Source organism: Podarcis liolepis, assembly GCF_965112155.1.
Source record: "Podarcis liolepis genome assembly, chromosome: 14".
Taxonomy (NCBI): domain Eukaryota; kingdom Metazoa; phylum Chordata; class Lepidosauria; order Squamata; family Lacertidae; genus Podarcis; species Podarcis liolepis.
In genome coordinates this window covers 45,920,343-45,937,028 of record NC_139569.1, presented here as the reverse complement: position 1 = coordinate 45,937,028, position 16,686 = coordinate 45,920,343, and the positions used below count along the sequence as shown (strand labels likewise).

Here is a 16,686-nt window from a genome sequence, read left to right as displayed (position 1 = left end):
CTTGACACCGGAGTGCTGCAAACTCTGGTTTCTATGCCAAGACGACTCAAGTCCAGTACATGGAACAGTGTTTAGCACTGATTTCATTTGCCTAACAATTTCTTCTGCTTTAACAATGAATCAGAAGAGCTAAAGGGAGAAGCCCAGGCAAGGCAAAGGGCCTGCAGTTGTTGGAGCAGAGCAACAGATACTAATAAGCTCCGGGTTCCTTGCAGGAGTGGCTGGCGCCCCTGCGGTCAGTGTCAAGGGCTCAATCAAACTGCTTGCAGGTGAAACTGTCCCTCTCAGCAGTGACCCTGCAGAGGCAGCAAATGAGAACCGAACCCTCTGTTCTCTCTCAATGGCCCTCTCAGGCAGCCACTTATGCTCTGGACAGAGACTCAAAGCAGGCTCTGCCACAGCCTCGATATTGCTTCACATGCAGCATTACCCAGCAGCTGAGTATTTCATGTTTTTTTTTCCTTTTTTTCCATTGGAGGGTGGAAACGGTCTATTGGGTATGGGGAACCTTTGGCCTCTAGAAGTTGCTGAACGACAACGCTCAGGGCTCCCTTGGCAGAAAGGGCAGGATATAAATGTAATTAGTGAGTAAATTAATAAATACGCCCGTCAGCTCCAGCAAGCAAGGCTAATGGCCAGGGATGATGGGTTGCAGTTCAGCAGCATTTGGAGGAACAAAAATTCCTTACACCTGTTGTATAAAGGTACAGGTAAAAGGTAAAGGACTCCTGGATGGTTAAGTCCAGTAAAAGGCAACTACGGGGTTGTGGCGCTCATCTCGCTTTCAGGCCGAGGGAGCCAGCGTTTGTCCTCAGACTGCTTTCCGGGTCATGTGGCCAGCATGACTAAACCGCTTCTGGCGTGACATAAGCCAGAGCACACGGAAACGCCGTTTACTTTCCCATCACAGCAGTACCTATTTATCTACTTGCACTGGTGTGCTTTCAAACTGCTGGGTTGGCAGGAGCTGGGACAGAGCAACGGGCGCTCACCCCATTGCGGAGATTCAAACCACCGACCTTCTGATCAGCAAGCCCAAGAGGCTCAGCGGTTTAGACCACTTGGTAACCTGTAAACCAGGGAACCTGTGTCATGCGCATACGTGCACACAAGAAATCACACAATAAGAGAATCATACTTGCTACAAATGTGCTACCAGGAGCCAAGCTAAAATTTGTTTTAACGGCCCTACTGAACCAGAGCTAGTGGTTTGTCTCCCCTGGACTTTGTCTAGAGTGAGAAAAACCACAAGACACATAATGCTAAACCAAACCATGGCATAGGTCCTGGAACAGGGAAGGAACAAAGCAGCTACTATTTCTGCAGCATTCTTGCTTGTTCATGCTAAGCCATAGCTCGACTGAGAGAGTGTTACTTGCAAATCATGTCCAGCATTTTAAAGTAGAACCTTATTTTTAAAGTCAAGCAAGGATGCCCATCACTCACCTCCAATGACGCCTCTGCCAGAGTCAACGGACTCCAGTTATGTTTTGGCATAGCATATAGTGAGTCCAACTTGGGTGCAACTGCAGTTCCACAATCTTAAACTGCTCTTTTCTTTGCGGTTCTCTTCTCTCTTTTTTATTTTTGTAAGAGGGTTGTCAGTATTTGTAACATTTGAAACTTGCAAAGCACCCCGGAATCGTTTTTGGGAAAATGGTTTAAATAAAAACAAACAAACACAGAGCTAATCAAATTGTTTGATGATTTTGTTTGTTTCTTGCCTTGTTTATATGGTTTCAATAGGATTATAATGATTGTAATGTTTGTTGATGTTTAAGGCTTTGGTTACTCCTGTGAGCCACCCATAGGCGCCGACTCCATGGGGCCTGAGGGGGCTCGAGCCCCCTCAAAAAATTTTTTTGGGGGGCTCAGCCCCCCCAATAATCTCGGGCGCCTTTCCAGCAGAGCGCCGCCGCCGCCCCCCGCCTCCTCCCCACCTGCTCCCTCGCCAGCCAGCCAGCCAGCCGCGCGCCCTAGCCGGAGAGCCCCGGCCGTCCCCCGCGAGATTAGGGAATCCCCGGGGGCGGGGGCTCCTGCCTCGCTGCTTCGCAGCACCACCGCCACTGCCAAGGCACTGCCGGGGGGAATTTCCTTCCTCCTGGCAGTTTCAGCCCCCGCGAGAACAGGGGAATCCCGACTGGCCACACCTCCCAGCCAGCCAATCGGCTGGTGGGGGGCGTGGCTTGCCCTATTTAGGGCCGGAGCCACTTTATTTGCATATTCATGAGCTCATTTATTATTCATGAGCTTTCTCGGGCCCCCCCAATATTTTTTATAAGTCCACGTCCCTGGAGCCACCACTTTGAGCTCAGCTTCCTTGTTTCAAAAGCGGTATATAAATATTAAATCAAACCAAAATTCTCCACGCCAATGAAGCTCATTTGGAACTGCTGATCAATTGGTCATAAAGCAGAAGGCAGAACAGTCTCGTTTGCTGTCGCTCCAGAAGGCACGACGAAAGCCGGTGTGTGGAAACAGCAAGGAAGCAGTTTTCAATTTAGTGATAAGAGAATCTACCTTAGCAATAAGAGCTTTGTGGCTGTGGAACAGACAGCCTCAGGACACTTTTTTTTGCTGGACAGCTGTCTGCATCTAGCAGAAAGCTGGATGAGTTTATCTTCAAGGTTCCTCCCACCTCTCGTGATTCTTAATGTTTTCTAGCATGTCTTTATCCCAAAGGACAATAAACCCTCTTGGTTTGTAATAACCCTCTTGCGAAATAGATCAGTCCAGCATACAGAGAAAAGACATATGCGATCAGGGATGGGGGCTTTGGCAGGGTTGTTGACATGAGAACAGGAGCACAAAATCAGAACACTGCTCCATCTAGCACAGTACAGTACTATCTGCACTGACTGGCTATGGTTCTCTGGGGTTACAAGCAGAAGATATCTCCCTGCCCCACCTAGAGATTTTGGGGGGCTTCTGCATGCAATGCAATACTCCTATGACTACCCAGTGAGGTCATTTCTCCTGCAGCAAAGCTCTGCCACTTTCTGTTATCCGGGAAAGAGGACAAGACACTTCCATGGCTCAGCACTGGCATATGCATAACACTAAGGAAATTAAGAGGGTTCTAGGGGGACGCAGGTGGCGCTGTGGGTTAAACCACTGAGCCTCTTGGGCTTGCCAATCAGAAGGTCAGTGGTTCGAATCCCTGCGACGGGGTGAACTCCTGTTGCTCGGTCCCTGCTCCTGCCAACCTAGCAGTTCGAAAGCACGTCAAAGTGCAAGTAGATAAATAGGTACCACTCCGGTGGGAAGGTAGACGGTGTTTCCATGCGCTGCTCTGGTTTGCCAGAAATGGCTTAGTCATGCTGGCCACATGACCCAGAAGCTGTACGCCGGCTCCCTCAATCAGTAAAGTGAGATGAGCGCCGTAACCCCAGAGTCATCCGCGACTGGACCTAACGGTCAGGGGTCCCTTTACCTTTTAATAATCTAGGATTGCACATAAGAGACTGGACTGGGGAAGGAGAGAAAGTCAAGAATGTGAATCTTAAATACCAGAGACAGAGTGAGACAAAGCATAACTGGGGGGGTTGATTCCCCTAGTTAGAATGAAAGTCAGTTAGAATGAAAGTCAGAGAAACAGCAGGCACATCCCCTCAGCCACTGCCTAACCTTTACTTTATCCGGTAGCTCAGGATAACAAGCCCGGAGGTCATTTTAAACTCTGCTTTGTTTACAACCCAGGTCAGCAACTAATTGTGGCTCCAGGAAACTTTGCAGAGCTGGTAGGTGGTGGCAGGACAGGTCTGTTCCCCTGAAACCCCCACCCATTATCTCCACTCTCGATGGCAGAGTGAAGGGGGGGGAGGAGCAAACTGGACACAGCTGGAGTCCTCTGTGCCTTTGCATTACAGGAGAGAGAAACAGAGTTGTGCACTGCCTTAGACCTAGGTGGGAGGCTGGTATGAAGGAAGAACGGAGTCTGTGCAATGGCAACTTTTGCATCCCACTTCAAGAATGTAAGAAAAGCCTTCCTGGATCAGACCAAAGCCCATCTAGTCAAGCATTCTGGTCCCACCAAAACTTATGGAAACTTACAGATGCTTTTTGTATTGATTGCTCTTTCTCTCCACTACGGTAATTGCCCTGGGGCATGAGGGTGAAGGGTGGGTACAAAATCTAGCAATAACAACAATAACCTCCATAGCTCAAGGTTAGAGCACCTGCGTTGTATATATCTGTATATAGAAGGTCCCAGATTCAATCGCTGGCATTTCCAGGTAAGGCTGGGAGAGAGCCCCTGCCTGAAACCCGAGAGAGGCGCTGTCAGTCAGCACAGGCAGCACTGTGGGAATTATAGGGACACAACTACCCAAACTGTATAGAAATTTATTCATGTAGGCGACTACAGCGGCAAGAATGTTACTTGCCCAAAAATGGAAAGAAGAAGTAGTCCCAGCAAAAGACAAACGGATACAAAAACTTACGGAATATGCAGAAATGGCAAAACTTACCGGAAAAATAAGAAACCAAGATAACAAACTTTTTATAAGAGAATGGAAATGGATTATTGAATATTTGCAAACAAACTGTAAACATTGGCAGGATTGTTGTAATAACCTGCAGTTATACTTAAAGCAGATGAATAAATGAGCAAATGAAGTTAATTTGGATATGCAGAAAATATTAAAAATAAATTTAAGGAACCGCAGAAAGAGGGGGGGAAGATGTTGAGTTTGAAATGTTGAAATGATTGTAAAATGTCTGAAATGTATAAAACTGAAAATTATAAATGAAATGAAAAAGCACAGGCAGTACTGAGCTGGACAGACAGTCTGACAAAGGGCAGCTTCTCAAGACCCCTCTCCCACTCATCTTGAACTCATACTCAAAGGAATCTTGCCTCTAAGAATGAAGGTGGACCATAGCTAGGATAACTAGCAACCATGGATAACCTGATTCTCTATTATTTACACCCATCCAAGTTGGTGGTCACCGCTGCACCCTGTGGTTTCAAATCACATCATTCTGTGACCTCTTGCTTCCTTCTTCCACAGCCTCAGACACCTCTTGAGCAAGGAGCAAGCACTGGAAGTGGTGGCTATGGGGCAAAGGGACCCACAATGCGGGAGCCAGCGTGGTGTAGTGGTTAAGAGCGGTGGACTCGTAATCTGGTGAACCGGGTTCGCTTCCCCACTCCTCCACATGCAGCTGCTGGGGGACTTCTCTGAAATCTCTCAGCCCCACTCACCTTACAGAGTGTTTGTTGTGGGGGAGGAAGGGAAGGAGATTGTTAGCCACTTTGAGACTCCTTAAGGGGAGTGAAAGGCAGGATATCAAGTCCAAATTCCTCCTCCTCTTCTTTACTGTGTCTGGGACTGAAAGCAATCACTGCTGTGGCACTTACTGTGCATTCATGTCAGTAAGTGCCCATCCTTATCCCCTGGGATAGGACAGAAGAGACCTGCTGCATCAAACCAATGGTCCATCTAAATCTGCTTCCTGTTTCTCACAGTGGCCAATCGGATTCCTCCAGGGAGCCCACAGAAGGGGCTTAAGGAAAGTAGACCTTCAGCACTGTTTATCCTCCAGAAGACAGATCTTGACAGCACTTTGCATCTGAATATGGATGTTTAGCTTTGCTATTGTGTCTAATGGAGCTCTGTCTGCTCCCTAAACTTGTGGAACACACACACCCTTTCAAAGCAATCCGAGCCACACAATGAGTTCCAAAAATTAATGACAGGTTGTGTAAAACTGTGCTTTTGATTTCTGAAATGACTGACAAGAGCTTACATTGAGCGGGGGAAAGATGAGAGAAATCCACTCTGTCCACAACCACCAGGCACAAGTTTATAGATCCCTGTTTTGTCACCTTTTTTTTCCTAAACTCAAGAGCTACACAAGCAGTTTAGCCATATTTGCTTCACAGAAGAAGTCCCTTTGTCATTTTGATTGTCATTTTCTCCATCTTTCTCAGCTCTACAAGATGGCTAAGGGATAGCAGGAGAACCATATATTTATGAAACTATAAATGCCAATATAAAAAAATAAAATACTAGAGGAAGGCAAAAATATGCATCAGGGCGTTAGAGACTCACAAAATTCAAACACATCACTTAAGGCAGGAAGGAGGAATCTGTCGCCCTCCAAATACGGTTGGACCTCAACTGCCTGACCACTAGACCATGCTGCCCAGAGCTGGACTTAAAGGGACTCCAAGGGAATCACAGGTTCATCATCTCTTACTTATGGTCAGGAAGGTAGACTAGGGCTGCACAGTTTCATGGGAGCAAAACCCCAATGAACTCCACTAGATTGATTTCTGTGTAAACACACATAGGAGTGCCCTGCAGCCAGAAGATTACGCTTTTATTAGTCCCAGTTCTATGAAAACAACATGCTCCCTTGATCATCACAAAACTTGGAAATGCCATGGGCTACAGGACTGCAGAGTGGAACTGGAGCTACCAAGGAAAGGGCCTTTGGGCCAGAGCTGTAGGTGGAGAAGAACTGGAGAGGCAGTGCAGCATAGTGGTTAGGGCAGGGGTCAGCAAACTTTTTCAGGAGGGGGCCTGTCCACTGTCCCTCAGACCTTGTGGGGGCCAGACTATATTTTGAAAAGGGGGGGAGGAACAAATTCCTACGCCCCACAAATAACCCAGAGATGCATTTTAAATAAAAGCACACATTCTACTCATGTAAAAACACACTGATTCCTGGACCGTCTGCGGGCTGGATTTAGAAGGGGATTGGGCTCCAGCCCCCGGGCCTTAGTTTGCCTACCCATGGGTTCTGGAACATGGGTTCTGGAACAGGACTGGAGAGAGATAGGTTTGAACCCCCTCTCAGCCATTAAACTCTCTGCATGACCTTGAGCCGGTTACCGTCTCAAAGCCTAATTTACCTCACAGGGTTGTTGTAATAGAAAGCGGGATGGGGGACAGACCATGCATGCCAGATTGAGATCCTTGGAGGAAAAGTTGAGATATAAATGTAATAAACAAGTGGAAATAAGAAGGAAAAGGTGTGAGGCAGCAGAACAAGACTATCCCTCTTCAACAAGCCTTTTAAGCCTTCATCTGTGTCTGTTTTGGATATGAAACTGTCTACAGATGATTATTATTTTTTAATTGTCCTTATATCTAGGAGGAGTGTAACTCTGAATGCCAGCTCTAGGGTGGGGAGATGTCAAGTGATTGAAACTGGAAACTTCTGTATGCAAAACAGAAGCTCTACCACCAAGCTGTGCCCCCCACCCCCACCCCCCGCTTTGGGGAGCCTAGGATTATTGAAAAAGCGAAGCCATTCATTTCATCGAAGCCCAACACAAGCATGCCAAAGAGCCACTTGCAAAAAAAAAAGCAAGGCGCTTACAATGCAATGAGTTAGCTCCTTGCTACAAAGCAGTTGTGTTCCTCCCATTCTTTTGAGAGTTGCTGTCAAAAAGGTGTGAACACATTAGGCATACTTAAAAATTTATTTTTTAAAAAAAAGTAAATCTAAATAAGACAAGACATTAACAAAACAAAACTTGAGAGTTTTGCAAAATTTCACAGAAGCAAAAGCTTCTGAGAAGTAGTTTTAGGCTGGACTCCCCTATACACATATTAGGACACAAGCGGCACTGTGATCTAAAACCACAGAGCCTCTTGGGCTTGCCGATCAGAAGGTTGGTGGTTCGAATCCCCGCGATGCGGTGAGCACCCATTGCTCAGTTCCAGCTCCTGCCAACCTAGCAGTTCGAAAGCACAAAGGGCAAGTAGATAAATAGGTACCACTCCGGCGGGAAGGTAAACGGCATTTCTGTGCGCTGCTCTGGTTCGCCAGAAGTGGCTTAGTCATGCTGGCCACATGATCCGGAAGCTGCCTGGGGACAAACACCAGCTCCCTCCGCCAGTAAAGCAAGATGAGCACTACCACCCCAGAGTCGTCCATGACTGGACTTAACAGTCAGGGGTTCCTTTACCTTACCCCATACACATGCACACACTTCCTAGGGAATAAGCCCTATTTAAAATGAGTCTCTCCTTCAGTATTTATTCAATTTATATCCTACCTCTCCTCCAAGGAGCTGAAAATAGTCTGCATACTATCCCCACTTTCCCATTTTATCCACACAACAATCCTGCAGAGAAGGTGAGGCTGGGAATGAGCGACCGGCCCAAGGTCACCCAGCAAGCTTCATGGCTGAGTGGGGATTCGAACCCTGGTTTTCCAGGTCCTAGCCTACCCCCTAACCACTACAACATGGCAATGGTCCTATACTTGTATCAAGCATTACTGCCAAACCCACACCGTTCCTGCTATACACTGCTGAGGGTCCTCATAGGAAGGAAACTGCCTCAAGGATTGCATTGCTAATTTTTGTCAAAATCAGGTTGCAAGTGAGTGTCACATAGCATGAATGCACACATACACATCTCTGCAATCAGACAAGCAGGGGACACTTTCAAGGCCACACTCCAGGCAGGCAAAAACATTCAGAGGGTACAAAGCAAGTCCAGGGAGGGGTGTGGCTTACAGAGGGGGTGTGGCCCGGGAAAAGTCTCAAGGGCCAGATAAAGATGCATGGAGGACTGCATTTGGCCCTTGGGCTTGTGGTTGTCCGCCCCAGCTTTAAGCTGTGATGTGACCTGCAGAACTCCTTCTGTGCTCAGTCAGCTGTGGGTTTGGGAGCCAGGACACTTGCAAGCGCCGACTTAAATGGGAAACAAACCAGGCTTCTGGGTCTTTCTTCAGTGTGCACTACCAGATACCACCAGCCTCACCATTGGTTCCTAATGGCTCCATTTCCTCCCAGACAATGCAACAAAGGTGTGGATGTATGCCAATTTGTAGGGCATAATTAAATTAAACTAACCCCAAGCTGCTGTGGCCTGGTGTTGCTTAATCCGGGGATAGCTGATCTATGGACCTCCGGATGTTGTTGGACCAGTGTCCATCATCTCCAATCACTGGCCATGCCGGATGGGACTGATGGGAGTCTGCAATCCAGTGGCAATGTACAGGTCACCCCTTCTGTGGGTCTGCATCTGCTCCGCATGCAGAATGTCTGGAGAGCTTCTGTCAGTCAGTAAGACCAGGTTTCCTCAACCTCGGCCCTCCAGATGTTTTGAGACTACAATTCCCATCATCCCTGACCACTGGTCCTGCTAGCTAGGGATGGTGGGAGTTGTAGTTCCAAAACATCTGGAGGGCCGAGTTTACCTATGCCTGGAGAATACTGAGCTGGATGGACCAATGGGCTGACTCGGATTACGGCAGTTTCCTTTGCTGTAAAATTTATTTATAAACTGTCCTGAATTTACTGCCGGTCCAGGATTGTTAGATGGCCCTGTGTTCCAGCGCAAAGAATGGGTGGGGGTGGGGGGGAAACATTCTGTCCACATCACGCCTCATTTTGTAAACCTTTATCATCTCCTCCAGCGCCACCCTGCTAAAGTGTAAATTCCAGAAACCTGAACGCCTCTTCTCTTTATTTCCTCTTAACATTATTGTGTAAGGCGGTTGTAATTAAAATCAACATAATAAGGCCCAGCTCTTGATTGCACTAAATCATTTCTTATTGATTGCAACATATTACATACATATTTAGTAGAAGAAAGTTTGCCAGGCACCAGTTAATTCAGAAACGTTTGACAGCACAGCCCCTCAGTCTCTCTCTCTCTGCTACCGAATATGTACTTGAAAGAAATTAGCTGTGAAGTTAATTCATTCAACAAAAACAAAAGCTCCTCCCCCTCTGATTCCCACTCGGCAGAGTTAAGGGCAGCTTTTTTGGAAATAAATAATAGCTTAATTGGTTAGTCTATTTTAAAACTAGACATTTGGAGAGACGTTCTAGTGGGTGCAACATCTCTCTACTCTTTCACAGGGAAACTATCAGAGCAGGATTTGGAGGCAAAGGTCCAGGGGGACCCCACTCAGCAGAATGAGAGGGGGGGCAACATGCACACCCATACAAGGGCAGCAGGGCTGGCTTAGCAGCTAAAGGCAGCGGGAGGGGGGAGGGACCAAAGTCTCAATTTACTTGACTGCACCACTGATTGCTCATTCTATGAAGGAGACACCCTTTGATTCACAGATATCCCTGGCTCAGGATGCTGCAATGCTAAATACCTGGGCTATGCCACCAAAGGCCCTTTCGTCCAGGCTGTTGGGACTGGGGAGGAGAGATTTCGGGATGACTCTGCAGCTGCAGTCCTATCCACACATGCAGCCAGATGCCACATGTTTATTCAGAAACATGTCCCACTGAGTTCCACCAGGCAAGTCCCAAGAAGGGAATTCTACATTTCTTGCAACCTTATTAGGAAGTAAGTGAACACAAGGGTCTTACTTCCGAGTAAGCACGCCTGTGATCTGTTCAAAGAAGTCACAATGACTCTCTCCAAGGTTTGAGGCTTTGCAGTTGGTGCATCAGGTGCACAGAAATAAGGGCAGTAGAAATTTCCCCATCACCTTGTCCTTTTGGAGTCATTGCACACATACATCTCATTCTGACATCATGGGCTGTATCCAAGCCCTACTCAGAGAAGACCCATTGGAATTAACTGACCTAAGTAAACCGTGTCCATTCATTCCAACAGAGCAGGCGTAACATTGGTGACAACCCATCATTTTGACGCCAGAAGGTGGAGAGGTTGCTTTTCAAATGTGAGAGTCGAAGGATGTTGAGATGTAAAAGTTTAGTGGCATCTTCAAGGAGAGACTCATCCTCCTCCACCAGTGATGCCCTCTATGCAACTGGGGAAACTGGGGCAGATGGAGTCTCTGTCAGGACAAGAGTTTGGGGGCAGAGGAAGACCATTCAAAGTCAGGGAAGGGAGTGCACAGCTGTTGCCCGTGTTAGCCCTACACAAAGTAGGCTCATTGAAACGAAAGGACCCAATCCATTCATTTCAGTAGGTCTGCCCTGAATGGGACTTAGTTGGATACAACCCAATGTGTGCATCCCGACTCCAAAATTAATATGCGCCAACTGCAGGGTGACTTCAAAAAGGCAACTTGGCTGGGAAACGCCTCCCGTGTATGTTTTTTACACCTGATGCGCCAACTGGAAAGAGTCACCGTGACTTCTGCAGCCGTCTACTCTGAGTAGGACTTCGTTAGCTCGCACTAAAGAGGGGGAGACTCCCACGGCCATTGAGCGCAGAGCCCCCCAACTGCCTAACTGCATCGCTTAGTGCCAAACGTTACCTGTGGCTGGGTAAGGGTGGGGTGGGGGAGGCGGAGATAGGGGAGGGGCTTCATCCTCCCCACTTTCCCCTTTTTACCTGAAATCGCTGTACGGGTGGATGATCCAGAAGCCGGCGGACTTAACCCTTTCCTGCTCCCTCTCCACGGCCTTTTGGCTGCCAAACATCCTCAAGGAGAATTTGTTGACCCCCGGCTGCAGCATCGCCCCGAACTGCCTCTGCATGAAGCCAGCCTGGCCCAGCCGCTGCTCGTCGTCCGGGGTGATCTGGTCGGCGCCCCCTCCCGCTCCGTCGGGACCCCCGCCCCCTTCCACTTTCACGAAGGCGGACGAAGAGGGAGGAGGCGGAGGGTCCGGCGGGGACGAGCAGGACGAGGCTGCCGCCGGGGTCGAGGAAGCCGGGGGTCCCGGCTCGGTGTCCGACAGGTCCGAGGGGCTGCGCTCGTCGCCGGGGGACGCCGCGTCCCCTTCGCTGCTGATCAGGCGGCGCTCCTCGCCCGAGTCGTGCGGGTGGCGGCTGGCCAGAGACGAGAGGCTCCCCTTGAAACGCCGGCAGTCCCCGTTGGTGCTGCTCTTGCCGCTGCCCCGGCAGCCCGGCGCCCCCGAGGCAGCCGACGAAGCCGCCGCCGCCGCCGCCTCTCCGCTTTCCACGAGGCCGCCGCCGCCCGCATCCCCGACGCCGGGCCTCGAGGGCTCTCCTGCCCCTTGCCCCCGGGCTCCCCCTGGCGGCGCCGACGCCAAGGGCCTCAGCTTGATGCTTTTGCGACGGGCGTCCTTGTCGGCGCCGCCGCCGCTGCATCCGCTTCCTCCTCTTCCTCCTCCACCGGCTTCTTCGTCCTCCTCGTCCATGATCGACGCTTTGGGGCCGATCTGCTGCGGGAGGCTGTATAACCGCTTGCGCATCGACGGCGGCAGCCTGTCCATGGCCGCGCGCTCGGGGAGAGGTGGGGGAGGGCGGGGGAGACCTGCTTGCAGGCCGGCGGCTGGTGGTGGGGACCCCCTCGGCTCTCTTCCGCGCCTGCCCAACCCGCGCCCTCCTCAAGGAGCTTCTAAAACGGGGTCTCGCTCAGCTCCGCAGCCAGACCGCCACACCGAGGACCACCCATCCTTCTCCTGTCCTCCCGGGGTTGCGCCGGGTCGAGGATGCAGCGCTTCCGAAAGGGCAGCGGGGTGCGCCAGGCGGAGAGCCCCTCCCCGGGCTGGCTAGCTGGCGTCCCACTGAGCCGCCGCCGCGGTGACCCTTCCGTCCGCCGCCTGCTGCTGCTGCTGCTGCTGCACAGCCCCCCGGGGCAGCGGGACACCCAGCCGGCGGCTCCTCAGCACTCGCCACGGCTGCATCTCGGCGGCGGCGGCGGCAGCTTCCATAGGCGCCCGGGCAGCCGCGTCTCCGGCGAAGCAGACATAATAATGAGAAGGAGGGTGATCAGGAGGCGGACGGGGAGGAGGGACGGAGCAACACCTGCTGAGGAGCCGAGGAGGGCGATCCCCGCCGCCGGCAGCCCCCGCGCCACAAGGGCCACTCGCCCCACCGCGGCCTCGACGGCGGCCCGCGATAAACAAGGAGCGCGCGAGCAACCTGCAGCAGCATCCAGCGCCCGGGCGCCGCTTACATCACTGCTGCTGCTGCTGCTGCTGCTGCCATCCCTGATTCCTCATGCAGCAGCTCCTGGTCCTGGGAATATTCATGAAGCCAGCTGATCCGATTGGGTTGCCATAGGAGCCACCGCTGCCAATGGGCTCTGCCTACCTGAGCTGGCAGCCGGGCTTCTTAAAAGGGCAACGCCTCGGACGCCGGGTGGGCGTGCGCGTCTCGGGCGCGGGCTGGGGCGCCTCGGCTGCTGCCTGGAGCGGGGGGTCGCGGGCGGAAGGACGAGGGAGCGCAAGGAAATCCAAAAGCCCCTGATGCGCTCTCTCTCTCTCTCTCTCTCTCACACACACACACACACACACACACACACACACTCCTTGTCCCTCAAGTGCTATCATTTGCTCATGGAAGGCTGCAGTGCTGCGCTCAGCTAGGAGTAAGCCCCATTGAAGACCCCGGAACTTACTCCCGAGTAAAGGCGGGCAAGGTTCTTGGCTCTCCACCTTCGCCAACCTAGTGCCCTTCAGATGATTTGGACTGCAACTCCCGCCAACCTCAGCAGCCACAGATGTCTGCGTTTCGTGTTGTGCTGCTTTTGTGGCGCTGTAGCCCGTGCAGACAGCAGTGATGCAAACGCAAAGCGGGCTAAATCCACCACTGTGTCGAGAACATGCTGCACTGTACATGCCCACTGCAAATAAATGAAAATTATTTTAAAGTCTGCAGGAACCCCGGGTGAAACTTACTTCTGAGTAGACGTGTCTATAGAATGGCAGGGGCGCTAAGACCGAAGCCTTTTGTCTCTGTTGCAGCGGCACATAGCTTCGTGGTGGTTAGTGCCCGTTGGGGCTGGTGAGATGTAAGGCAGGAGGCCAACAGTAGGTGGAGCCAGAACCAATGACAGGTGTAGTCTAGGTCTGTCCTCATCTGCCTCCCTGCTGAATTCGACAAGGGCCACAACAGAAACCAAGGAGGGGGGAGTCGACAGGCAGCGCCACTTTCTGGACTGGTTGTAAGAAAAAAGACAGGTCACTGGGGGCTGGCTGAGTACAGACTGAGGTAGGTAGGGCAATGCCCCGTTTGCCCTAATTGACTAGCTTCCATCAATGTTGTGTATTCAGAAAGTAAGCCCCCATTGCATTGAATGGTGCTTACTCCAGAGCAACTGTGCCTGCAATTGCAAACCTCAAATAGAGTCTTCTGGCACGTTAAAGGCTTAACTCAGCTGCTCCCAAGACAGCGTTCATTAACCTGATATCCTCTGTATATGAGAGCCAGTGTAGTGTAGTGGTTAAGAGCGGTAGTCTCCTAATCTGGTGAACCAGGTTCGCGTCTCCGCTCCTCCACATGCAGCTGCTGGGTGACCTTGGGCCAGTCACATTTCTTTGAAGTCTCTCAGCCTCACTCACCTCACAGTGTGTTTGTTGTGGGGGAGGAAGGGAAAGGAGAATGTTAGCCGCTTTGAGACTTCTTAGGGTAGTGATAAAGCGGGATATCAAATCCAAACTCTTATACTACAGACTGCAACTCCCAGCAAGTGCTGGCTGGGAATGATGAGAACTGTAGTCCAGAACACCTGTCAGGAGGCAGGATGATGAAGGCTGCTCCTGGAAATTTGGGGACCAAAAGGTTTTTGCTCTCTCTCCCTTGCTCTTGCAATTGTAGAGTCTCTTATGAGGAAATGAAGATGATTTATCAATGCAAAAGAATAAAAACAATACCCCATGCAGATTGGAAATCTGGCCTGATTGACTGATCAAATGAAGAAGGATTCTTTTGAGTCCATCCTGTCCAACCTCTGACTTAAGCGCATCCTGTTTCTGGCACCTTAGACCAGAAATGCATTGAAAATTACTGTGCATATGAACATCGCCAATTGCTTTATACTGAGTCAGACCACTGGTCCATATCTGATTGGCAGTGAGATTGGTACATGACAGCCTTCAACTGAAGGCATCAGGGATGACAGGGATGTTTTTTAAAATTAATTTATATACTACTTAATGTCAAAATATTCTTCTAAGAGTTTTACAAATATAACAACCAGTTGCACAAACATTAAAATACAAATTCTCATATTTAAAACGTGCACTTTTATTGTATTTGTTTAGCAGAATTTATATCCTGCTAGACTAAAAAACAAACAAACCCCAAGTGGTTAACAACAATATAAAACAAAGCATTACAAATATTGATTTAAAAACAGTTAAGCACAGGTAATAAAAATATTTAAAATATGATTTAACATAACACAAGCTAAAAAGAAATAAAACCTGTTGAGATAGGCTTGCTTAAACAAAACTATTTTAATCAAAAAGAGTTGAGTTGTTTGCCTGATGATAATAGGCATTAAGTTCAAAAATTTAGGTGCTGCTACAATAAAAGTTCAATTTCTTACAATGGTGGAACACGTATTATGTGCTGCCTCCTGTAGAAGTGCTAGTTCTGCAATAAAACAATCTATGAAAACAACTCCACAATTAAAACCGGAGACTCTGTTTGAGAGATCAAGGGAATACCTGGGAGTTTTGGTAGGCAAAGGATGTGCTCTGCCACTGGGAATGACCTCTCCCCACACAGCTATTTAACCTGTTTATTTACTACAAAGGAATTTCAGAAATAGACTGGAAAGAGAAGCTGCTGAATTGCAACTCATTACCAAACTTAAAACCATGGAGAGACCTGGTCTGAACAAAGACATTGGATTCTTATCTCTTTATACACGACTAAGCCATTTTTCACCTTCTCACCCCTTGCCTTTTCCTGTAAGACCTATTGCAGTCGTTAAGAGTCGTCAACAGGCTCATCTCAGCTATCTGCCAATCTCCCATTCCCACCACCCTTCTGAGTAATACCCCTCCCCACCTTCTCACTATATAGAAGGATCTGGCAACTTCTGTTTCAGTGTATCTGAAGAATTGTGCATGCACACGAAAGCTCATACCAAGAACTAACTTAGTTGGTCTTTAAGGTGCTACTGGAAGGAACTTTTTTATTATAGCTATTTAACCTGATAAACTAAAAGAGCAGTTTGAATTAGAACCTGAGAAGCTACGGCTCTAAGTGCCATCTTCTTTTTTAAAGGTTTGATTTAGTGTACTCATTTATTTCCCAACTTTAAGTATATTCAGTGTGTACTGTAGGATTAAAAAAAACACCCAAAGCATCAGAATTAAAAATTGCCGCAGAAAAATGATGACAATTGTATAACTGATGTACTAAGATATGGAAAATGCTTAAATACAAATTTAAATAAAAAAAATAAAAAATAAAAATTGCCGCAGATTAAAATAATCTTTCAAGGAGGCAGCAGTTCTCAGTAGCTCAATGGAATAGCATAGTCTTCCCTGCCCCTGAAAGCAGGTGGACCTCTCTAGTGGGTATAGCATCTCAAGAGATGCACAGGGTCAGCTTTCAGGAGACGGGAAAGCTTATCTCCCATCAGGCAGCTGGGGGATGAATGAATGCTAGAAAGGCAGGACTCCCCTTATGGTCCAGTGACATTAATATATAAACATCTTCTGGGCGGGGGGTGAAGCCCCTCCAGCTGGATTTGCTAGTAGATACAGTGGGTGAGTAATTGCATAAAGCTTACATTTTGACCCATTTCCCCACGTGCGCTTTCCAACTTGGAACAATCCATCACTAGGCACTGAGAATAAAGCAATTATGTGCAAAAGGGTGGATTGATCGGGCCGTATGCACTTTGAATGATTTATTAGAGGGAGGAAGTTCTTCTCTGACCTTATTTACAACGGGCTGAGAAATATCAACTGAGAGCAAGACTTGCATGGCAGGAATGCAACTGCATAACGTATTAGCTAATATTTCTGGACCAGACGTTTGTGCTATATCACCTTCTCCAGACATCGTATAGACAGGCAGAAATCAAAATTGTGCTAAGAAAGCGCCAAACTCACCAAGCTGAATGATGTGAGTCCGG

General features: G+C 49.0%; 1 protein-coding gene across 2 annotated transcripts in view; it reads right to left on the bottom strand.

Moving 5' to 3' along the window:
- HCN4 (hyperpolarization activated cyclic nucleotide gated potassium channel 4) overlaps positions 1 to 12,186 on the bottom strand; it is a 117,674-nt gene extending 105,488 nt beyond the window's left edge. For both annotated transcript variants that reach the window (XM_083475605.1, XM_083475606.1), the window contains exon 1: positions 11,235 to 12,186. In XM_083475605.1, the coding sequence (XP_083331731.1) occupies positions 11,235 to 12,079 (845 nt within the window). In that variant the 5' untranslated portion in view covers positions 12,080 to 12,186. The remainder of the gene's footprint in view (positions 1 to 11,234) is intronic.
- Between the last annotated feature and the right edge of the window lie 4,500 nt (positions 12,187 to 16,686).